Source organism: Macaca mulatta, chromosome 14 (assembly GCF_049350105.2).
Source record: "Macaca mulatta isolate MMU2019108-1 chromosome 14, T2T-MMU8v2.0, whole genome shotgun sequence".
Lineage (NCBI taxonomy): Eukaryota > Metazoa > Chordata > Mammalia > Primates > Cercopithecidae > Macaca > Macaca mulatta.
Window position 1 is genome coordinate 120895788 of NC_133419.1, and position 23228 is coordinate 120919015.

The following is a 23228-nucleotide window of genomic DNA, read 5'->3' on the forward strand; positions in this document are numbered from 1 at the left end:
GTCGTTGAGCGCCAGTGTCCCGAGTCCCTGGAAATTCTCCCGAGTGACCTGGAATCTAACATTTCCCTGGATTTGCACAGTCTATGATGGAGAGAAAGAATCGGGTCTGCGGTGGTGGGCAGGACGGAGGAAAGACGGTGAAAGCGGGAAGCACGGGAGGCAGGACTGAAAAGGAAAGAGGCACAGGGGCTGGCTCATAAAACCTGAGGGCCGCGTCCCCATGGGTGACCTGACCCATCAAGGTCTAACACCTGGCGGTGGCAAAGCTGGGCGAGAACCCCTGATCCACCCTCCCAAGGTGGGGCAGGGAAAAGGCAGAGTGCGAAGCGAGGTCTGATTTTGCGGAAGCTTTTTAGAAATTCGCTGTGTCAGAGAAACTAAAAGACCAAACAAAACCCCTAAAAATCCAAGCCCGATTATTTCATCCACGTGGCACAAGAGCAAGCTAAAAAAAAAAAAAAAGTGTGGGGTGTAGGGCGGGGAAAGAGCCACCCGTCCCGCCCCTGCTGGAAGGAAGGGATTTGCCGAGAGAGCAAACTTCTGACACCGCCTGGGTCGCTGACTCCGCGCGGCCCGGAGGGAGGGAGATCGAGGAGGCCGCTCGCACAAAGCCGCGGAGCCGCGGCCCCCTCTCCCCGCCCCCTGCCCGGCCAACGCCAGAGCGCGGGGAGCAGCCGCGGGCCCTTTAAGGGCCGCGAGGTGCGCGGTCTCTTTAAGGCGGGTCCTGGTGGTTTCTGTTTTCTGAAGGAAGTGACGGGGGGTGGGATTGAATGAAAAGTGCAAAACACAGGCTCGCAGCGCCGGAGCCCGGGGCCGCGGAGCCGGGCCGGGGCAGCGTTGTCTCCGCGTCGGGGCCTCCGGGGGCGCGCTGCCGAGCGCTACCCACGTGCGTCCGTGCCACCTCGCGGGCGACCCCGCGGCCAAGGCCCCGAGCGGAGCGGCTACGGAGCGCCCCGAACTAGCCCCCAACTTTGGGCGAAGTTTGCCTGCGCCTCTCCCCGCCCCCACGCGGCGCGCCGGGGCCGCGGACTGCAGCGGCCCCCGGGGATGCGCCTTCCCGGGGTCCCCCCGGCGCTCCCCGCGCTGCTGCTCCTGCTGCCGCTGCTTGCGCCGCTGCTGGGAACGGGTGCGCCGGCCGAGCTGCGGGTCCGCGTGCGGCTGCCGGACGGCCAGGTGACCGAGGAGAGCCTGCAGGCGGACAGCGACGCCGACAGCATCAGCCTCGAGCTGCGCAAGCCCGACGGCACCCTTGTCTCCTTCACCGCCGACTTCAAGAAGGTGAGGCGCCCTCACTCGCCGGGGTGGCACCTTCAAGCCTGAGCCCCCCGGGATCCCAGGCGCCCTCTTGCCTGCAGAAGGGAAGACGGGCCCACGAGGGAGACGCGGCTGGCCCAAGGTCACGCCGGGTTATTCTCTACACCTCTTTGCCCACTCCCCAGCGCCCACCCCTTCATTCTCCCTAAAGAACCCCTCTGCTGCCCTTTCTCACTCCCTCCTCCAGCGCTCCCAGAGCCCCCAGGTGCTGACCCTCCTTCAGAACTCCTAGTAACGACTGGACTCCTTGCTTGGAGTCATTCCCCTGTGCTCTCTGGTGGGAAAGCCCTAGGCGAAGTGTTCTCCCTGTGGGCTCTCACTGCGGGTTCTCGCTGTGTGACCTAGAGCAAGCAAGTCTCTTTCCTCCTATGCCTGGCTTCTCACCCCTGTACAGGGCAATGAGGGGTCTTCGAAGCCTCCCAGCCCTGACATTTTGGAGTCCTTGTGTCACCTCTTCCTCTGTTTCACTTTTCTGGAGAGAGCTGATTGCCCCTGGTCCCTCTCAAGCCGGGAGAAGCCCTGTCTCCTCTTTGGTCTGGAAGGCTGGGGCGCTTGCAGCAGGAGGGATCCTGGAGAGAGACCCCAGCTGAGGCCCCCTCCCTCTGGGAGAAGTGCTGCCCTTCACTCTGCCTGGCGGAGAAGCGAGCCAACCCCCCTGTTTTGGCCCAGATTAGGGTTAGGGAGTTAGAGACCAGCCCGCTCTGGGTGGGGGTGTGTGTGGGGGGGTGTGTGTGTGTTTGTTGTGGAGGGAACAAGAAGGGCCTTGCACCCAGGGGGCTAGGGGTTTATCAGGAAATGGGCCTGGAAGGATGGTGAGTGACTAACAGTGACCCAGAGCAGGAAAGCTGGAGGAAAAGAGGGTGGGTGAGTCTTAGGTATTCAGAAGGAGTGTTCTGTCTCCTTCCCCCAGCTAAAGAGAGGCCCTGTGAGGTTCTGTCCCTGGAGGAGTGCAGGGGTGAAGCAGATGAGATAGCTGGGGGAGCCCCCGGCCCGGAGGACCCTCGCTGAAGCTGCCTGTCTTTCTTCCCTCTTAGAGACAGGGTGCTTTACAGGACAGGTGGCAGAGTTTGGGGAGTCAGTTAGGGACCCAGCCAGATTGCCATAGTTAGCAGGGGTGGGGGGTTAGGCTTGACCGCTAGAGGTGGGTGGGGTCGGGGGGTGAGGCTTGACTGCTGATTGCCCCAGGGCCACTGAGTTGTTACTGACATTGGACTTAAGCAGGCAGGTGGGGGGCGGGGTAGTGAGCGTTCACAAATGGGAAGACTTTGTAGCCCATCCTTACTTAGCAGGCCTCAGCTAGGCACTCAGATGTAGATTGAGAGAGAGGGAAGCTGATAGGGTCGGCTTCGCCACCCTGCCTCCCCACCTAAACCTTAGGAGAACTTTATCAAGTGTGTTCTGTTCCTGAAAAATCTATGTTAGTGGCTGGATCCATCAGGAATCGGAGATTTAATCTTCTCTCCAAGCTCTTTGTCCTTGAAAGTTAGCCTCAGGCCAGGCTGTGAGCCTCCCACCCTCCTGCCCACTGGACGTCTTCTTGTGGCTGCACTAGAACCCTGCAGAGAGACTTTCTTGGCTGTGGCCAGGACAGTGAAAGGCAATGGGTAGGACTGAGCTTTTATAGCCTTTAGCTACAGCTGGAAGGTTTTTATTGCTCTGACCTGAAGGGAGAGGTTAAGAAGTGCCCGGGTAGCTGTGATGTGATGGCAGTAGTGGCTGATGGCGGGGGTGGGGTGCTGGGGATTGGAGTGAGGGTATGCTGGGCATCTGACTGCCCAGTTAGAAACTGCATTTGGAGATTGTGAGCACCTCATTTGAATCCCTACAGTGGTTCAGACCTCCACCCAGGTTTCTGAAGTCTGATTTTCAGGTTAGCCTCTGACCCAGAAGCTACCATTTCACACCCACCTCTGGCATCTCCAATTTCATCAGCAGGGGAGGGAATTGGGAGTGGAAGATACAGAAAGGAAACCAGCTTTCCCAAGTCCCTTTAACTCCAGGCTTCTCCATTGGCCTAGGATGGGGTGGAGTTGGAGAGTGCAGTGTGGGGAAGAATAGCCTTACCCTCACCCAGGCCACTCAGTCACTGCCTGCACTGGCCACAGCAGCTTCTATGTCCGAATCCTTCTAGGGTGGGTCACCTCTCAGTTCTCAAGGCCTCGTGCCTCATAGTCTTTGGCAGATTTCCACAAGAAAGTTCGGTCTAGAAGGAATGATTTTTCCTATCAGAAAAAGACTTGGGCTGGGTGTGATGGCTCACATCTGCAATCCCAGGATTTGGGGAGACTGAGGCAAGGGTATCGCTTGAAACCAGGAATATGAAACCTTCAGGCCAAACGAGACCCCTGTCTCTACAAAAAATTAAAAAATTAACTGAGCACACTGGTGTGTGCCTTGTAGTCCCAGCTATCCAAGGAGGCTGAGGCAGGAAAATCACTTGAGCCCAGGAGCTGAGGCTGCACTGAGCTGCAATTGTGCTACTGCACTCCAGCCTGGGAAGTCATGCTTTTGTGTTTCTTGTACTAAACTCATTTGCAATGGTTTGGGGGAAGTCCTAATCTACTTGGGAAGAGTGACGTTTGCCATTTGATCACTTTGGGGAGAAACAGTCTAGACTGAATGAGACAGACTTGGTTTACCACTTATTAGCAGGTTCACCCTGGGCAAGCTATTTGATCTCTCCAGGCCTTCATTTCTTCATCTGTAAAATGGGGATAATAATAGCACATATCCCATGGTTAGTAGTGCCTATGACATACTCATACTGTGTTAAGTACGCAAGACGTAGGAGCCGTTAGCTTTGCTAATTGTGGCCCACACAGCATTTCAGCAAGGATCCTCTCTGCTAAGCTTGGACTCAAAGACATTGAACAACAGACCCAAGGTCATGTGGAAAAGCCAGTACTGAGCTTGGAGGAGCCTGGAGCTCTTCATCGTAACCTTCTCTTTGAAGTTCCAAAATTGCTGGCCAGCCCCTCAGAGCAGGAGCAGCCATCCTTGTCCTGACAGTCCACCCAGGGCAGCAGTGAGCCTCACCTGTGTGGGATGGGACCAAGGCCTCTGTCTGATTCCCAACCCCATCCAGCCCCCTCTCTCCAGCGCTTCCCACCCCCGTTTGCCTGTACCCAAGCTAGAGTTCCGACAGTCTAACTCTTTCCCACACTACCACCCTGGACCTTGAGGCAGTGAAGCAGTCACAGTCGTCAACTGGAGGACACATAGCCTGGAGCCCAGGTGAGGCTTGCAGACTCAGTAGCTTGGAGCTATCAAACGGCCATCATGCATTACCGCAAGCCCTGCCCAGAGGCTGAGTGAAGGCCATCGGGCTGACTGAGCCACAGCTCTGAAAGAATGCCACAGCTCAGTGGCTCCCAGCTTTGCCGCACCTCGCAATCACCTGGGGAGCTTTGAAAACTCTCAGTGACTGGGCTGCGTATCCTACCAGTGAAATCAGAATATCTCAGGATGGGAGTCAGGCAGCAGTTGTTTTGGTTTTTTTTTTTTTTTTTTAAGAACCCAGGTGATGGGAGGCCGAGGCAGGCGGATCACAAAGTCAGCAGTTCGAGACCAGCCTGGCCAATATGGCAAAACCCCATCTCTACTGAAAAATAAAAAAGAAATTAGCTGGACATGGTGGCGTACACCTGTAGTCCCAGCTACTCGGGAGGCTGAGGCAGGAAAATCGCTTGAATCCAGGAGGCGTAGGTTGCAGTGAGCCAGGATTGCGCCACTACACTCCAGTCTGGGTGACAAAAGAACCCAGATGATTCCAATGTGCAGCAAAGTTTGGGAACCACTGGCACAATTGCTGTAGGGGAGGGGAGGGGGCCTGGAGAAGGAGCCAGGTCAGGCTAAATGAAGGTGGGGCCCAAACTCAGTCACATATTTGAAATCTGTCATCTTACCCACACTAATCCTAATGTGTTTTGAGCAGCACATATGCTTCGGGCCTAATGCTATATGCCCTCGGTACACAAACGTTCACAGCGCACCCTTGGTGGGCAGCAGTCTCCTTTATACTCCACATCCTATGCGTGTAATTAACCCTGGATGTACATAATCACTGGCATTTCTAATCACAGGCATGCCACCGTCCCCTGTCTCTAACCTGGCTGTTTGACAGCCCTCCTGGTCCACCTCCTGGAAGCTGATATTCTTGCCAATTTCTCTTTCACCTCTGTCCCCAAGTCCAAGTGGCCAAAAGCTGGGAACAGGATGAGTCACGCTCAGGCTGCCTGGCTTGCTGCTGACCAGATGGGGAGGGTGATGCTGACAGATATGAAGAAGGTCATGTGTGATGGCATCAGGGTGGTGGGCAGTGGGGGTCCCTTTCCCCTCCCAGCATCAGGGGGGTAAGGAGACACAGACTCCCAAAGTGTGGAAAGAGGGGATCCTGAAGGCCCACGGCTGGAGCCTTGGAGGGAACAAGCAAGATAAGGGGAACGTACAGCTCTACGGGTCAGCTCAGGGCCACTTTGAAGGGACGAGGACCCATGGAGGTTGGAAGCTTGAGCCCTGCCCTGGGCACTGATGAGTGAGTGGGAGCCAGAGGAAGGGACAGTCCAGAGAATGCTAGAGTCCCTGTGCCGGGGGGCCTGGTCTGGGGGCAGGGGAGCAACAGGGGAAGCCTTGAGGTGTAGTCAGTGAAGATATGGAATGTGCAACGTCCACATCGCCACCTAAGAATGTTTATCCCAAGGAGATATCACAGCACATAGATGTGGGACCGAGAAGCTTTCAGGTTCCAGTCTGCCTCTACCCTGTCTGCGTTAGCACCCTTAAGATTTGGTGTGGAGGCGTCTGATGGATGGAAAGTCTCCTTGGGGAGGAGAAGGCAATGGAGGTGCTTTCGGGTAAGGCCCAGACTTTTCTGGAGCTCAGAGCATTTCCTCACAGGTATTTACAAGAAGTCGCCAGATGGAATGACCAGGCTCACTGACATGGGGCTCCTGGCTCTAAAACCTGTCCCTCCTCTGCGTGTGAGGAATTCCTCCTTAGATCAGGAATGGGCAGCCCTGCCTGAGGGTTCAGACCCCCTCCCTGGAGTTTGACCAGCATCTCCCACTCCTGAATGCCACGTCCAGGTGGAGTCCTAGCAAAAGGTCCTGGTAGGCCATAAAGACTGCCGCCTGGGATAATGGAGTATCCTGCTGGGAAGCGGGTGGGGAGAGTGAGTGAGTTCCCTCCCAGGCTTCCCAAGGCACAGAGAGGCGGGGGAGATAAACTTAGGACAGACTCCTGTTCCGCAGGCAGAGGGCCCAGCCTCGACATGAGGATTGCATAGGGTCTGGAGATCACCCAGTGAGCAGCCCCTCATGTCACACATGGCCTTATCTGATCCTCGCTGCCACAGACAGCAGGAGGCAGATGGTGCCTCTCTGTGTAGATGTGCGGGCTGAGGCCTGGAGCTCTCAAGTGAGGCTGACAAGATCAAGCAGCTGATAATCTGAGATTAGGACCCAGAGTTCCTTCCAGTGTATCCTGACTGCCTGTCTGCCGTGGTACCATGAGTGGGCTCCTTCCAGTAGGCTGAAGAACCCTGGGGAGGGAGGTGGAGGGGAAGAGGTTGGAAAAAACCTTGGTGCAGGGGAACAAATCCACAGAGACCCTTGTTTGGGCAGATGTGGGCTGGACCACTTCCCCCACGCTCTTACCTCCAGTGGATGGAGTGTTGGCTACTTGGCCATGCCTGCAACTCCTCTCTCCCCTGCATGGCCTCTTGGGGAGTTGGGTGAGGGTGATGGGTTTAGAAAATATCTCACCAAGGCCAGGTGTGGTGGCTCATGCCTATAATCCCAGCATTTTGGGAGGCCGAGGCAAGTGGATTACTTGAGGCCAGGAGTTCGGGACCAGCCTGATCAACATGGCGAAACCCTGTCCCTACTAAAAATACAAAAATTAGCCAGGCATGGGGGGTTGTGCCTATAATTTCAGCTACTCTGGAGGCTGAGGCAGGAGAATCACTTGAACCGGGGAGACAGAGGTTGCAGTGAGCCGAGATCACGCCACTGCACTCCAGCCTGGGCAACAGAGTGAGACTCTGTCTCAAAGAAAAGAAAAGATCTCACAGACACTAGTGAGCACTGTGTACGTTTTTTCCTGCCACTTACCAGCTGTGTGACTTGGCAAGTCACTTAACCTCTCTGAGCCCCAGGCTCCTTGCCAGTACACCAGAGACAACAGTGTGATGCTCGGGGCTCAGTGTGCACAGTGACTGAGAGGCCCTTCACAGAACAGAGGCCCGCGTGGGCATGTGAGGAGCGAGGTGCCAGTGCCCGCAGGCCAGGAGGTCCCTCTACCCCACCATTAAGCATGTTGCTGCACTTGCTGCTTTTCTGCTGTACAGACCAAAGCATCACGAGGAGCTGACATCCTTGAAGTTGGCAAGTGTTGAAGTGGCTGCCACTAGGGATTCAGATAAAGGGCAGGGAGCACAGGAGGCGTCAGGGCTGGGAATGCGGGTGAGAGGGAAGCATGGAGCTCCGTCTTGGGAGCCCTGAGTCAGCGGCACAGTGGGGCGCAGTTGATCCACATAAAGCCTCACATTGTTCCCACGGCAGTGAGGACAGTGGTGACCTTTGGGATTCGGCTGACAGAGCACTGCTCTGGGGAGGGGCTGGGGGCAGGAGCACTGCTCTGGGTGAGTGGTTGTGCTAATGCCCCGTGACAAGCAGCCTCTGTCTAGGCCTAACCCTGAGGGGATGCTGGCATCTCATCATGGGGTGGCCTAGGTCGCTGGGCACTGGCCTGGGGATGTGCGTGGCCTGGCTTTGGGTGGAATCCATCCACCCCGTTTCTGCTCGAGAAGCCTGGGCAGAGCAGCCAGGGCGCTTCCAGCTCCACCGTGGGGCTAGGAAGGCGCCGCTTCCTGGCTGGCTCTCCAGGCTAAACCCCCTCTCCCCTCCCCAGCTCAGCAAAGCCAGCCCCTTCTCTAGCCATAAAGCAGCCCCAGCCAGGAGCAGAGGAATAAATATTTAGATTGGCTCAGGCTGGGCCCCAGAATCACGCTCTCTGGTGTGACAGGAAGGAGACCAAGATGGCAGAGGACACTCCCAGGAGAGAGCGCCAGCTGTCCAGGAGCAAGGGGGCTGGAAGAGTGGGGGGGTCCAAGTGGCTTTGTGTGGCCCTAGAGCGATGACCTGCAGCCTGGGCTGTGACCAGCACGGGACAGTGGTGGCTGGAAGCAGGGTGTGGAGGGAGGGGGCGGTCTGCTGCCCTGGCCCCCTTTGCTTTCCATTCCCTCGCAGGCGGGCCTCCTCCCAACCACCAGGGCTTTCTGGGGAGGGGCTGAGGAAGAGTGCCTGGAGAGCGGGGCCAGCCAGGGGCCGTGGTGGGAAGGCAGGGTGCCAGAGGAGACCCGGCAGGCTGGAGCGAGGTGATGATATGCGGTGAGAGTGTGTGCCTGTGTGTGCACGCGTGTACACGTGTGAGTGTGTGTGTGCACGCGTGTACACGTGTGAGTGTGTGTGTGTGTGCACATGTTATGAGAAGCGGCGTCAGGGAGGAGGCATGTGAGGAGAATCCCGCAAGTAAGGAGGGCGATGCAGGGTGTGTCCTGAGGCAGAGCATGAGATGGGGAATTCAGAGGGTGATGGACGTGGGGACTGTGGAGAGAGGGTGAGGAGCCGCCTCTGCCGGGAACAGGGAGACTGAGGGAGGAGACAGGCCAGGATGCGCGCCTGTGGAGGGAATGGGAATGTGGAACAGGAGCCACTGGGAGACCTTGCGGGAAGGAGACTGAGACCCAGCGAGTCTGTGAAAGAGGACGGCGTGCGCGAATGGGAAAGCCGTGTGAGCCTGTGCGTCAGTTCAGATTAGGCTCTGCCATGAGTAACATAAACCCCCAGGAACAGCGGCAGAGGCGGAGGCCATACAGCCTGTTTCATTCTTCCCAATGTTATCTGAGTCTGGAAGCCAGTCAGGGCTGGTGTGACAGCCCCGCAATCCCCTGGGATCCGGGGGCTCCCTCCCCACCCTCAGTGCTGAGCACAGGATGTCTGCCCAGGGGTGCTCTTCCCAGAGCGGTGCTCTGCCATCTCTCAGCGCATTCACCTAGTGCAGCTGAACCAGAGCAGCCTTCCCTCTGGAGACGCAGGTGGATCCCAGTCAGACAGCATGGCTGGGACGGACACGGGGAGGAATTGAGTATCTGGACAAGGGCTACAGTGGGGAGCCTGGACAAGCTGAAGATCACCGGACTCAGAGTCAGGAGGTCTGGGCTTCTGGCCCTGGCTCTGCCACTGTGTGACTCATGAAGGTTACTTCCCTGCCGGAATCTCACTGGGCCATGAACTAGATGATCCCCTAAACCTTCTAGATGCCAAAATAGCAGCTGTAGCACTACCAGCCTGCAGGAGCCCAGCTACAGGCAAGGCCAAGAAGAAAGAGTGTCTGCACGTTGGAGGCCAGTGGGTTGATGGAGGCCCTAGAACATTCATTCATTCCTCCAGCTACTAAGCATTGAGCCCCAGCTGTGCGACAGACCCTGGGGCCACCACATGAATAGGCTGGAGCCGCTGCTCTTGAGCCAGAGGCAGCTCACAGAGGGCCTGGATGACTCACTGCCCGGGCAGAAGATGCTCCATGAGGACAGGGACCATCTGCCTGGGGCACTGAGACCCAAAGCACTCTCGCAACCTCAGGCGGAGTCTGATTCAGCTCCAAACCACAGGTCCCTCATGTCACCCCAGGCTCAAACCCACCGATGACTTCCAGGGAGACACAAGAGGAAGCCTGCCACTCCTCAGTCTGGGTGCTCAGACCCTGCGTCCTGCTTGTGTCCTGGCCCCTTGCCAGCCTCATCAGCACTCACTACCCTCTCCCTCCTCCCCCAGTTCATTCCCACCACTTTTCTCGGAGAACTCTTCCATGCTGTTGTGCATTCACCCTTCGTGTATTCCTTGTCAGATGTTTATTGGGCACCTCCTGTGTTCCGGGGGCTAGGGATGCACTTCAGGAGACACTTTTCCAGGCTCAAGAAGTTGAGTCTGGAAAGAAAGACAAGTAAAGAGGTCAGCACAAACACAGTGGGAGCAGACAGTGGGATTCGTGCTCTAGAGGCAGTGACTGGGATTGGCCAACTCTGCAGAAGGGCTGGTGAGGGCAGCCCTGGGAGGGCAGCCAGAGGAGGGTCGCTTGTGAGCTGTGCCCTGCTCACATGGCACAGCTGAGACAGCTGAGCACAGGGCATCCTGGCAGAGGAACCTGCTCACGGAAAGTCCTAGGGGTGACACAGCATCGCTCATTCTGGGAACGGCAAGCTCTTCAGTTCAGTGCACGGGAAGTGCAACAGTTGCTGTGAGCAGGGACCTGGGATGCGAGGCTCTGGGGGCAGGCTTTCTGGTGAGGACAAAGGGAGCCTTTGAAGGGCGTTCGGCCGCTCCGGTGATAGTAGCATGGAGGGATGATTGGGTGGGGGCATTGGGAGGCTCACGCTTCGCTGTCTTCTGTAAACTCCTCATTGCTGGAAAGCGCTCCATCCTTTAACTATCAAGGGCCACTGAGGTGTCCCTCACTGCGCGAAGTCTTCTCTCGCTCATGCCACCCCCAGCCCCAACCTTAAGGGAACAACAAGCAGTCCCTCATCCACCCTTTACCTCCATTGCACTTGCAGTAAACCTCAACCCCAGACCTATTGTGCGCTGACTTGAGTTGTCAGAAGTCAGCCTCCTCCACAATCCCTTGGAAGACAGGAATCTGTGTCTTGGTCAGGGCCACTCCCCTGCCAGGTGCTTGTGAAGGCCCTGCACCAGGTCATGCTAATCAGTGCTCTCCACTGATTGGCTGATTGCTTGCAAGCCCCAGAGGAGTCACCTGACCTGTCTAGGCCGTAGGTATATCTGGAAGAGAAAAATGTAGGCTCCTGGGTCTTCAGGAGTGGAGTAGATTTCAGGTGGAGCAAGGCAGACATAGGGCCAGGAATTGCAGCAACAAGAGAGAAACTGAAAGTTCAGCCCACTGTGTTCTGAAACCTTTCACTCATTTATTCCCTGTAACAGTCCCTCGAGGTAGGTACTGTCGTTTTACTCATCTTGCCAATGTGGAAACTATGGTACAGAGAGGTGAAGTAAATCCCCTCAAGGTTATGTGGCCAGCAAAGGCAAAGCCAGGATCTGAACATGGGTTAACACTGGCTCCAGAGCCTTTGTTCTTAAATTCTGTGCTATCCTAGAGCTTACCTACTCCTTACTAACAACTACAGAGGAGGACTCTGGCAAACACTATTTCCCCAGGGTACTTGCCACACCCTCTGGATGGCCCAGATCCTGGCCCTGGTTGTGGTATGCTTCAGTTCTTCCCGGTAGGCTGGGGGTTGCTGGAGGCTTGTGGGAGAAGGAGCCTTATAATAGCCTCCCATCTTGGGGGCCCTTGCCTGGGTCCTGAGCCTCAGAAGCCTGCCTGCAGCCCCTGTCATGGGCTCTTCCCCAGCTAAGCATCTGCTTAGGCGATAGGCCACATGAAATGCATCATCCCAACAGATTCCTGGGCAAGGAGGAAAGCTGGGAGCCAGGCTTCTGCCTGGCCTGGGCTTAGCGTCTGAGGGGACTTTCACCCTTCCCTATGAATGTTAGAGGAAGCGGGGGGTCCACAACCTTGCCAGGGAGTCTGAGGTGCAAGGAGTGGAAAGTGGGAGGGACGCTGGTCAGGATGATGGAGCCCTGTTACCAAATAGACCCAGAAAGTAGGGCTGCCTGCTCCCTCTCAGGGATCAGCAAGTAGAATGTGCTTTTCTGGGGAAATAGGACAAAAGGGCCGGGCGCGGCGGCTCCCACCTGTAATCCCAGCACTCTGGGAGGCTGAAGTGGGCGGATCACCTGAGGTCAGGAGTTTGATACCAGCCTGGGCAACCTGGTAAAACCCCGTCTCTACAAAATACAAAAATTAGCCGGGCATGGTGGCACATGTCTGTAATCCCAGCTGCTCCAGAGGCTGAGGCAGGAGAATTGCTTGAGCCTAGGAGGCAGAAGTTGCAGTGAGCTGAGATTGCACCACTGCACTCCAGCCTGGGTGATGGAATGAGATGCCGTCTCAAAAAAAAAAAAAAGACGGAGAGACTGGAGATTTTGGGGTTTTAAAAGTCCTGGCGGGGGCCGGGCGCAGTGTGGATCACGCCAACACTTTTGGAGGCCGAGGCGGGTGGATCATGAGGTTAGGAGATCGAGACTATCCTGGCCAACATGGAGAAACCCTGTCTCTACTAAAAATGCAAAAATTAGCTGGGCATGGTGCGCACGCCTGTAGTCCTAGCTACTCAGGAGGCTGAGGCAGGAGAATCGCTTGAACCCGGGAGGCGGAGGTTGCAGTGATCCAAGATCGCACCATTGCACTCCACCCTGGCAACAAAGCGAGCTGTCTCAAAAAAAAAAAAAAAAAAAAAGAAAGAAAGAAGTCCTGGCAGGGCAGGCAGGTGGGTTAGAAGGGTGTTCCTGCCTCCTCTTCTCCTCTTACTTGTGTCATGCTGTTTGGTAGTTGCAAGAACCACGAGCCAGAGCTGCCACATTCCCAAGGCAGGTGTGCTGACTTAAGGCAGGCTGCCACCAGATGGGCATGGTGGGAAGCGGGTCCTAATCCCACCTCTGCTGCTGGCCAGCCCTGGCATCAAGGGCAGACCCCACAACCTCTGTGTGCCCAAGTTCCAGTTTCTTTAGCTGAGCATCAAGGAGATGAGACTAGCTGATCCAAGAGGCAATTATGCATTCTGGTTAAGAGAGCTCAGGCTTTGAAGTCAGACTGTCTGGGTTAAGATCCTGGCTGTTTCCTCTTAGTCCATGACCTTGAGCAGGTTACCCAATCCAAGCTCGGTAACAATCATAGCTCCTACCGCCTGTTGTAAGGATTTTAAAGAGGATCATACATCCTTTTGACCCATGGAAACAATGTTTTTTCTCTTCTAGTTATAAAGTTCAATAACTCTTTTTCCTATACAAATAGGAGATACAGAGGAAATCCTCTCAGTGAGAAATTATCATTCCCTTTCTGTACCCCCAGTCACTTCCCATTTTGATAGCATTTTGTTATTGTCATTGATGACATTATTCATATAGAAGCAGGAAAAAAGCTCAGATAGATTTCTTTCATCCTCTAGTCTGGTCTGAGTTCAAATACCTTCTCTTGCCAACGGTAGTCAGGTGATGTCACCAAGCAAAGAGGCCCCCTGAGCAGCCCTGAGACTTCCGGGTATTTGATGCACCTGCGGTATTGGAGAAGATGCTGTGAATATCCAACTATCTGACTCTCCAAAGAGTCAGAGCTGAAAATACCGGGGAAGTGGTTTTTGGATCCTTCCTGGGGGATCCTGCCAGGGACATGGCCTGGCTCAAGCTCTAGCAGGGGAAGTCTGGTATCAAGTCTCACCTGGCAGGAATTGAGCCCAGAATGGAATATGCTACAGGCAGAGCAGCCTCCCATCTCTCCTCAGCCGACCTGAGTGAGGGGAAGATCAGATAGCCCAGGCTGGCAGGACAAGGAGATTGCAGCATCACGACCAAGAAGGGATTTCCTGTTGAGAGGAAGCAGGGGTTAAGCTGAGCTCTGATTCACCTTCTTCACAAGTCTCTGGGGTCATAAGGAACCTAATGGAAACTTCTTCAACAGCTGAGCCTCAGTTTCCCTTTCTGGAAAACGTCCCCTTATACTTCCACACCTCATTGTTCCAGAGATCATTTACAATAAAAGGAAGTAAGAGAAACTTCTGTGTAGAGTTGAGGGACTGCAGAAGTACACGGGCATTTATGAGATGGCATGCACTCGTTTGTTGCAGACCACCTACGAGGCTTGCTGGTCACCTACAAGAGTAATCCCAGCGAGCGCTTACCCCATATGAGAATCTTCCAGATAACTTACCTCGTCCTCACCACAACCCTGTCGCATAACTGGGATCATCCCCATTTTACACATCAGAGAAGTTAGGGGAAAGCCTGGAGGACTCACTAATACATTGCAGCTTCGGGGCAGAGCTGTGAGTCCCTTGCTGCCTGTATTGGACTCCAAGGGGCCCGCTCAGACCCTGTTGCTGAGACACTTCTGTTCTTGCGGGTGCACAGCAAGCACTCAGTGAGTGGTGGGGGGCGAGGGCCCGGGCATTAATAGATGATCCGCAGAGCTGCCATTCTAAGTCTCAGTGCAGAGCCACAGGGGTTCCCAGCAGAGAATGGTCACTGAGGCCAGGGTGCCCCCACCACGGGAGGGTCTTGACAGATGTAGACCACTTCTGACTGGGGCCCACTAACTGCTCACTGGGAGCAGAGTTAATCAAGTCCCAGAGGTGGGTAAGAAGGCAAGGGGCCGCTTCTCATGTGGTGAGCCGTGCAGGTGGGCAGTGTGCAGGGCTCCAGCAGCCAGATAGGGAAGGGGGCCCCAGCCCACCCTACAGCTCTCCTGCCTCCATCCTCCTGCAGACCCCCCATTCACACAGTGAGTCAGTAACAGGAAGGAGCCCTTGGACTGCGGCAATGCCATTAGCGACCCCATGGGGGAAAGGGGAAGTGGGGAGGGAAAGGAAGAGGCGAGGCATCCTAGCTCCCTCAGGCCGGAAGGCTGAAATAGCTGCAGCCAGCCTCCCACTCTGTCCTCACCCCGTCCCGGCCCCACCACCCCACTCACTCAGAGGTCAGTGGCCAGGAGCCTGGCTGATCAGAAGCACCAGGGGCATCTTGAGACCTCTCCCCAAATCTACTGAATAAAAATGACTACGATTTCTAGCCATTAGAACTACAAAGAAAAAAAAAAGTCAGAGAGAGGAACTCTGGAGTCAGTACTGGAAAAGTCCAGCCCTCCTCCATGATGCCCTGGTCAGGTGGCTGTAGAGGCCCTGGCCCACCCTGATCAGGGTGACGTTAAGGGGTTCCGCCGAGGGAAGTCATCAGCTGAGAAAAACTCTAGTGGTTCACTTTGTCAATTTTCCAGGAGGCTTTGGAACATTTAGGGTGTGTTCTCTTTTAAGTCACGGGTTTAAATGGAAAAGATAAAAATTCCTAGACCAGCAGGAGGGAGGTGTCTGTTGCCAGGCAGTGTCCAGGCGTCCTCTCAGGGGCCAAGCTGAGCACCCGGTGGGCCGGTGGGAAGCTCCTGCACCCTCCAGCTGCTCCCATCCTCCTGCCCTTCTTCAGGATGTGAAGATCTTCCGGGCCCTGATCCTGGGGGAGCTGGAGAAGGGGCAGAGTCAGTTCCAGGCCCTCTGCTTTGTCACCCAGCTGCAGCACAATGAGATCATCCCCAGTGAGGCCATGGCCAAGCTCCGGCAGGTGAGTCCCCTACCAGGCCCGCCTGGCTCAGATCCCGACCCACAGACCTGACCCCTGCAGCCGGCCTGGCTGTAAGCCCTGATCCCCCAACCTTAGCTTCCCACCCAGCTCCTCATCTTCATGCTGTTCCTTGACCCACTGCCCCTGACCCACCCTCATCCCTGGTACCCCATTCACCCTAGAGTCCTGAGCCCCTGATTTTGCCCCAGGCCAGACCTGACCTGCAGATCGCTAACTGAACCCCAGCTCTCAGATTTCTCCCGTCTGGTTCCAGCACCTCCCCGTGTGTGACAGGCTAGGGGCTTGGGCTCTGAGGCCAGATCAGGCATCACATCTCCTCCGTCACTCATTAGTTGGGTGTGACATTGGACAAGTTACTTTCAAAGCCACAATTTTCTCATTGAGAAAATGGGTTATGGGCAAATTCAGTGAGCTAACATATGTAAAGTGTTCAAGACCCTCAAAGCTACCGGCCTACTCCTGCTGTCTTCTTAGACCCAGGGCCTTGCCCCAGCCTCATCTGAGTTCCCTGGCGTGTCCAGCAGAGCCTGCCCTGGGGGCCTCCTCACCCCTGCCCTTTGCCTGCTTTCCCAAAGGGACTTGGTTCCCTGGATGTTGGAAATTCCAGAGGTCATATGCCCTGGCACGGCTTGCCTGGCCCACCCACTTCCACCTCCCATCCACACCTCAGCATTCTCCATCAGGCCCCAGAGGTCAGCCTAGCAGCCAGCACATAGTTTGGGAAGTGTCCATTCTGGATAGAAGCTGAAAAGGCCCGACTGTACTCTAGGCATCTGTCTCACTGCCAGTTGGAGAGGGGCGGGGCTGCCACCCTGCAGAAGGCGCCAGCATTCTAAAGGCAGTCAGCCTGGGCTTGCCTGACTCTGGAGGGTCAGGGGAAGACGGGCAGGGAGCATTCTGAAGCCAGGTAGGAGTGGCTTCTCTCCCACACAGAAAAATCCCCGGGCAGTGCGGCAGGCGGAGGAGGTTCGGGGTCTGGAGCATCTGCACATGGATGTCGCTGTCAACTTCAGCCAGGGGGCCCTGCTGAGCCCCCATCTCCACAACGTGTGTGCTGAGGCCGTGGATGCCATCTTCGCCCGCCAGGAGGACGTCCGGTTCTGGCTGGAGCAAGGTCAGCTGGGAGCTGGGCACGGCCCGCTGCTGGGCGGAGGGAAGGGGACGGGGAGACAGCACAGAGCAGTGGAGGAGGGCAGGGGCATCATTAGCCGAGTCTCATCATTAGCCAAGTCTCATCATTAGCCTTTGCTTTGTTCAGGAGACATTTACTGACCACCTACAGTGATGTACTGGACACTCGGTTCCTGTCCCCCAGCAGGGTAGATCTGCACAGAGTTAAGTGTGATAGAGTACCATGATAGCTACAGGCGTTCAGGGAGGGACCCCCAAACCAGGCTGCAGTTGGTCTGGGAAGGCTTCCTGGAGGAAGTGGCGCCTGTGTGAATATTCAGTGAGAAGATTCAGTCAGAGGAAAGGGCCCTATTCCAGGCAGGGAGCACAGACTCTGCTAGCCCTGTGGAGGGAGATTCCCAGGTACTTCCCCTCATCCCTGCCCTTAGGACACAGAGATGGGACCTTTTGTCATGGGAGTGGGGCACAAGGACACCCTGTCCCCCTCCACTGCCACCTCTAAGAAATCAGCTTTGGGCCTTCCCTGTTGCCGGCATCTCTGCCCCAAGCTCCTTGGGAGCTCCCCTCCGTGCTGCGTGGTCCCTGCCTTCCTGAGCTCTGTGACTTCAGCACTGGCCCCTCTCTGGGTACCTTTCCCAGGACAGCCCTCAGGTCCTCTGTGTGGAGGGAGAGGGAAATGGCCCCATTCCAACTCCAGGCCCCTGTGCCTTCTGCCAGCCAGCTGAGCACTGGAGAAATGCCTGCTTCTCCCAGGGCAGGCCCAGATTTAGAAATGTCCAACTGAGCTGTGGTCTTACCCTCCACACACATACACCCTCCCCCATGGCCTGCACCCCAGACTACGCCGCAAGCTTGACGTAAGCGTCCCCCAGAAGCTGGCCACTCCTGTACAGCCCCTGAGCCTAACCAGGGCCGGTCCCTTCCATCTCCCCCCAGCACCCCTCATATGTACACTTTCCCGTTTGCCCCGAGCCCTGGTCACCCTGATCTGACCTGCCCCTCTGTGGGTGTGCTTTGCTGGCCCTTCTCTGACTAGCCCTACTCAGATGTCACTTTTGTTTTTTGAGACGGAGTCTTGCCGTTGTCGCCCGGGCTAGAGTGCAATGGCATGACCTCGGCTCACTGCAACCTCCACCTCCCGGGTTCCAGCAATTCTCCTGCCTCAGCCTCCAGAGTAGCTGAGATAATAGGCACCTGCCACCACACCCAGCTAATGTTTGTGTTTTTAGTAGAAACGAGATTTCACCATGTTGGCCAGGCTGGTCTGAAACTCCTGGCCTCAGGTGATCCACCAGCCTTGGACTCTTAAATTGCTGGGATTACAGGCATGAGCCACTGTGCCCTGCCAGATGTTACCTTTTCTAAGAAGGCTTCCTTGACTTCCAAGCCCGTCTCCCCATGCCTCCATCTCGGCACACTCCAGTGTGGTGATTTTTTAAAGCACTGTGTGGCAGTGTGGCCGCGTGGAGGCCTTGAAACCTTGGCCAGATCATTAAACTTCTCAGGGTTGACGTTCTCATCAGTGAAACAGAGATGACAATACTTAGCCCATGGGGTGATAGATGGAGGTACTGTAAGCAGAGCCCCTGGCACACAGTTGATGCCGTACAGGAAGGTGATTCCTGTTTAATGTTTCTCCAGCGAGCCCAACAAGGAGAAGCCTAGTGCCCAGGTCTTACCTCTGTGTCCCATGGCAAGCTTGGAAATGGAGGTGTCTGTAAATGCATGTCGGATGACAGAGGAGACCAAGTGGGGAATGTCAGCGGCCTCTGGCTAGGGGAGCTCCTTCCCTCCCTCCCTCCCTGATCCTTGCCTCTCTCCCCCAGGTGTGGACAGTTCTGTGTTTGAGGCTCTGCCCAAGGCCTCAGAGCAGGCGGAGCTGCCTCGCTGTGGGCAGGTGGGAGATCGCGCGAAGCCCTGTGTCTGCCGCTATGGCCTGAGCCTGGCCTGGTACCCCTGCATGCTCAAGTACTGCCACAGCCGCGACCGGCCCACACCCTACAAGTGTGGCATCCGCAGCTGCCAGAAGAGCTACAGCTTCGACTTCTACGTGCCCCAGAGGCAGCTGTGTCTCTGGGATGAGGACCCCTAGCCAGGCTAGGGTGGGAGGGACCTGGAGGGTGGCTGCTCTGGGCCCACTGCTCTTCACCAGCCACTAGAGGGGGTGGCATCCCCCACCTGAGGCCTTATTTCCCTCCCTCCCCACTCCCCTGGCCCTGGAGCCTGGACCCCTCTGGCCCCATCTCAGATGACTGTGAAAGGGGTGTGGCAGGGCAGGGGGGTCTCATGAAGGCACCCCCACTCCCACCCTGTGCCTTCCTTATGGGCAGAGAGGGAGAGAGGGGCTGCCCAGGCCTACACCCCTCCCTCCTGCATCTCCCCTGGAGTGTTCACTTGCAAGCCACCAAAATGTGATGGCCTGTGGTTCTTCTGCTGAGCTCCTTAAATGTTTAGACCCTGAAAGGAGTCTACAGCTGGACACCCCCTCCCCAGACACAACTGCCCTCCCCACGCACACATCTGGAAGGAGCTGGCCCCTCAGTCCCTTCCTACTCCCCAACATGGGGCTCACCATCCCCAAAGAAGGAGCTGTTGGGGACCCACGATGCAGCCCCTGTCCCGGATTACAGCGAGTTCTCATTTCTGGCTCCGAGGCTGCCTGTGGGGCGAGTGGAGACCTCCCGCCGCTGAGACAGACCGCAGACCACTAGTGCCTTTCCCAGACACCTGGACGTTGCCTCCCAGAGCAGGCCCCAGCTCTTTCCCTCTCTACACAGAAATATTTTTGTAAGGTTCTGGGGCAGGGAGGGAGCGTGAAGTACGAGGAAAACTTGAATTCCAGATTTTTAATGCAAAGTATTTATCATTTCTACCAGAAATAAACATTTTAAGTTTTTATTTGACAAGACCCAGAGTTTGGAGAAAACTTTTGGCCAATGCTGCCACCTGGTGTCAGAAGTGTCCCCATACCGTGGCAGTGGCCTGTCTTAACAACAACTTCTAAAGCACCTACTGTGTGCTCAGCCATTTGAGGAAGGAAGGAGGAGAAGGAAGATATTACTAGAGAAGGATGAGATAAAACTTCTGCACCCAAGACAAGGAGACAGACATAGCTGCAACCATAGTAAGCCAGTCAGAAATAGCCAGCGCAAAGGTAAGAGATGGGATGGAGATTGGAACCCCGCTTCAGATCCGGGCTCAGCTGCTTACCTGCTGTGCAGCCATGGGTCAAGTTGCTTGACCTCTCTGTGCCTCCACTCCCTTAGCTATAAAAGGAGCTTACTTAAGAGACCGAAGTGAATTCTTGCATGTCAAGCATCTAGCACATAGTGCTCACTGTTAACCATTCTTAGTATCTACTATTAGTGAAAAAAAGCAGACATTCCTGCAGCTATAAGCCTGACGCAATGAAATCGGACATCTGGAAGGCTCTTCACTTCCAAAGTGTCTTTCAACATGAAGAGGCTGTAATAGGAAGTGCCGGGCAGGGTGCTGGATGGTTCCAGAGGGATGCGGAGGTGCCGGGCAGGGTGCTGGATGGTTCCAGAGGGATGCGGAGGTGCCGGGCAGGGTGCTGGATGGTTCCAGAGGGATGTGCAGCCTGCTTGTATTGGGAACGGCTTTCTGGAGGAGTTGGGGTGTGGGTTGAGGCTGGAAGATGGTAACAATTTGGTGAGGTGGAGGCAGGAGTGTTTTAGGGTCTGGGAGAGTCTCACGGGTTCCCCAGGGGACTCAACTTTCTCGGGGAAAAGATGGGGAGAGTCAGATCCTTCCTCAAAGGCCTTGGAGAGGGAAGGGGTTTGCAGGGGGGTCCCCTTGCTCTGCTCCCAGAGCTCCCAGAACAGGCTGCGACTGCCCCTACGTGCAGGCCAGAGGGTTGAGGGAGCTGGGTTTGCTGGGCCTTGGTTAAGCTCAGGGTCCGCGGGGAGATAACGTTTTCAGGTGAGCACACCTCCCTTCTGAACCTGTTTTCAAGGACTAGCTCAGCCTTGCTGGGGGATGGGGAGGGAGCTGTCCCATTGGTCACCCCCCAGGCTTTTTTCTCCTTCCCTTTCTGCCAGGGCCTCCATCCCAAGCCCCAGCCACTGCTCCAGGCAGGCGAGGGATACTTGGAGAAGGCACCTGCTACCTCCTGTGTGCCTTTTTTGATGGAAGGGGTGTCCCCAAATCAGTATGCCTTCCCTTCTGATTTCCAAGTCACCAAAAATAATGCTTTTTAAAAAAGCAATGTCAAAAAAAACCACCATCACTACAGACATCAGCTGCCTTGGGCTCCTTCTTAGTCTCAGGGGATGGGGATGTGAAGATTCCCTGAGACTTTGGACTGACCTTACACTCTGCAAAGTTGACGCCTCCCACAGGGCCACATCCAAGGGCTCGAGTCCACCATTCCAAAGCACTCGCCCAACCGCCTCAGCCCCACTGTCACAGCGCCTGAAATCCTGCCATGACAGTCACCTCTTTGCTGAAAAGCAAATTTGAGTGTGCATCGGAATCACTTAGGAACTTGTTGAAATCGATGTCGGTGGTTAGCTGTTTGGGAAACACTGAGATAAGACTTCCCCATCTCAGGAGGCCTTTGTGGCGTGTAAAACACCTGGGAGAAGTAATATCAGTGCTCATTTCTCTGCGGACTTTAGGGTTTACAAAGTGCCTTCATATAAATGAGGCCATTGGCTCCTTGTAGCGATTCTGTAACATTTTATAGATGTGGCTCCCTTATAAAATTGTGCAACCGGCCCAAGTTCAAGTCCAGACATCTTGTTAGAACAGGACTGGGATCCAACCCCTGTCCTTCTTACTTCACACCCTCTCCCAACCCAAATGGCTTTATGAGGTTGGCCAGCCAGAACCTCAGAGAGCACAGCTCACCCACAGGAGGGGGACCCGGGCTTCAGTGGGCTGGGGAGGAGTGTGGAGTGTGGAGCACCTGCTGGGCCAGTCTGTAGTAGCAATCACTGAACGTGTGGTGGGCAGGGGGTGGTGGGGAGAGTGTCCAAAGCTTCCCTGGGACCAGCGTTGGCAGGAAGAAGCTCCTGGTTTCCCGTTGCCAGGGTAAGCAAAGCACCCTCGGGGAGGCCAGAAACCCAGCCCTCACTGGTGCTGCTGCAAGCCGGGAGGATGAGTTGTTCCTGGTTCCCTGGACAACCTCACCCGGGCTGGGCTGGACCTCACTGTGGACTTCCTGTGGGTTTTCTTCAGGCATCTCTCCCTTCAGGCTTGTTAGCCAAGGGAGGCCTTCAGTGGGGGAACTGTGGGCCACAGCTGGGGGACCCCAGGGTCTTTATTGGACCTGGCTCTGGTGGATGAGGGGACAAGGACTCCGGCAAAAAGGAGGGCAAGGTGCCACTCTCAAGAACCAAAGGCTCGAGGCCAGCATTGTATGTGAGGAGCATGGGCACCCGCCAGGGCCCAGCTCTGCGTGACCGTGGGTGGGTCACACACATCCCATAAGAGAGAGGATCTCACTCGGTTATCTCTGAGGCCTTCCCCGACACTGGCGTTCCATGTCCCATCACCTAACATTCTCCCAAATGGTCTATTGGCAGTTTGGCTACTGATGGAAAATCGAATTATTTACTGTGACTTGCTCTTACAAGCCAGGCTGTAGGCAGGAATAGAAAAAACCAGGCAACTGACTGTAATCCCACCACGTTGGGAGGCCGAGGCGGGCGGATCACCTGAGGTCAGAAGTTCAAGACCAGCCTGACTGGCGTGGCGAAACCCCGTCTCTACTAAAAATGCAAAAATTAGCCGGCGTAGTGGTGGGCGCCTGTAATCCCAGCTACTCGAGAGGCTGAGGCAGGAGAATTGCTTGAATCCGAGAGGCGGAAGCTGCAGTGAGCCAAGATCGCACCACTGCACTCCAGCCTGGGTGATGGAGCAAGACGCAATCTCAAAAACAAAAAAAGAAAAGAAAAAGCAAGTAACTGGAATGTCTGTGTTACAGGCATGAACACTGTAGATGCTACAACTGGATTGTCTGTGTCACAGGCATGAACATTGTAGATGCTGTCAGATCACCCTACAGATGGCGCTATTCCAGTTTACACACTTAACTAGCAATGTCTGAACGTTCCCATTCTCTCACATTCCTGTGGTATCAGCCAGGGATTTCCAGAGAAACAACCAGTAAGATACATACACACAGAAAGATTTATTTTAAGGAATTAGCTTGCTGGATGTTGGGGTCTGGCAAGCTCAAAATCCTAACAAACTAGCAGTCTGACAGCTGAGGCAAAAGTTAATGTTGTGGCCAGCCTGGAGTCCAAAATTTGTAGGGCAGGCCGCAGGCTGGAAGCTCAGGTGGGATTCCTGTGTTATAGTCTCAAGGTAGAATGTCTTCTTCAGGAAACCTCCGTTTTCGCTCTTTAGGCCTTCAGCTGATTGGATGAGGACCACCCACAATACAGGGGTGATCTTTTACTTAAAGTCAGCTGATTATAAAGGTAGTCACGTCTATAAAATACCTTCACAGCAACGTCTAGGCTAATGTTTGACAAAACAGCTGGGTATGAG

The 23228-nt window shown here is 55.5% G+C and overlaps 1 protein-coding gene across 2 annotated transcripts; it reads left to right on the forward strand.

Annotated features, from left to right (window-relative positions):
- The first annotated feature begins 799 nt into the window (after positions 1-799).
- OAF (out at first homolog) lies at positions 800-19615 on the forward strand. Of its 2 annotated transcripts, none has more exons than XM_028832637.2 (4): positions 800-1278; positions 15507-15557; positions 16512-16692; positions 18536-19615. In XM_028832637.2, exons 1-4 carry the CDS (start codon positions 1048-1050, stop codon positions 18799-18801), a joined length of 729 nt encoding a protein of 242 aa, XP_028688470.1. In that variant the 5' UTR covers positions 800-1047; the 3' UTR covers positions 18802-19615.
- Positions 19616-23228: the final 3613 nt, after the last annotated feature.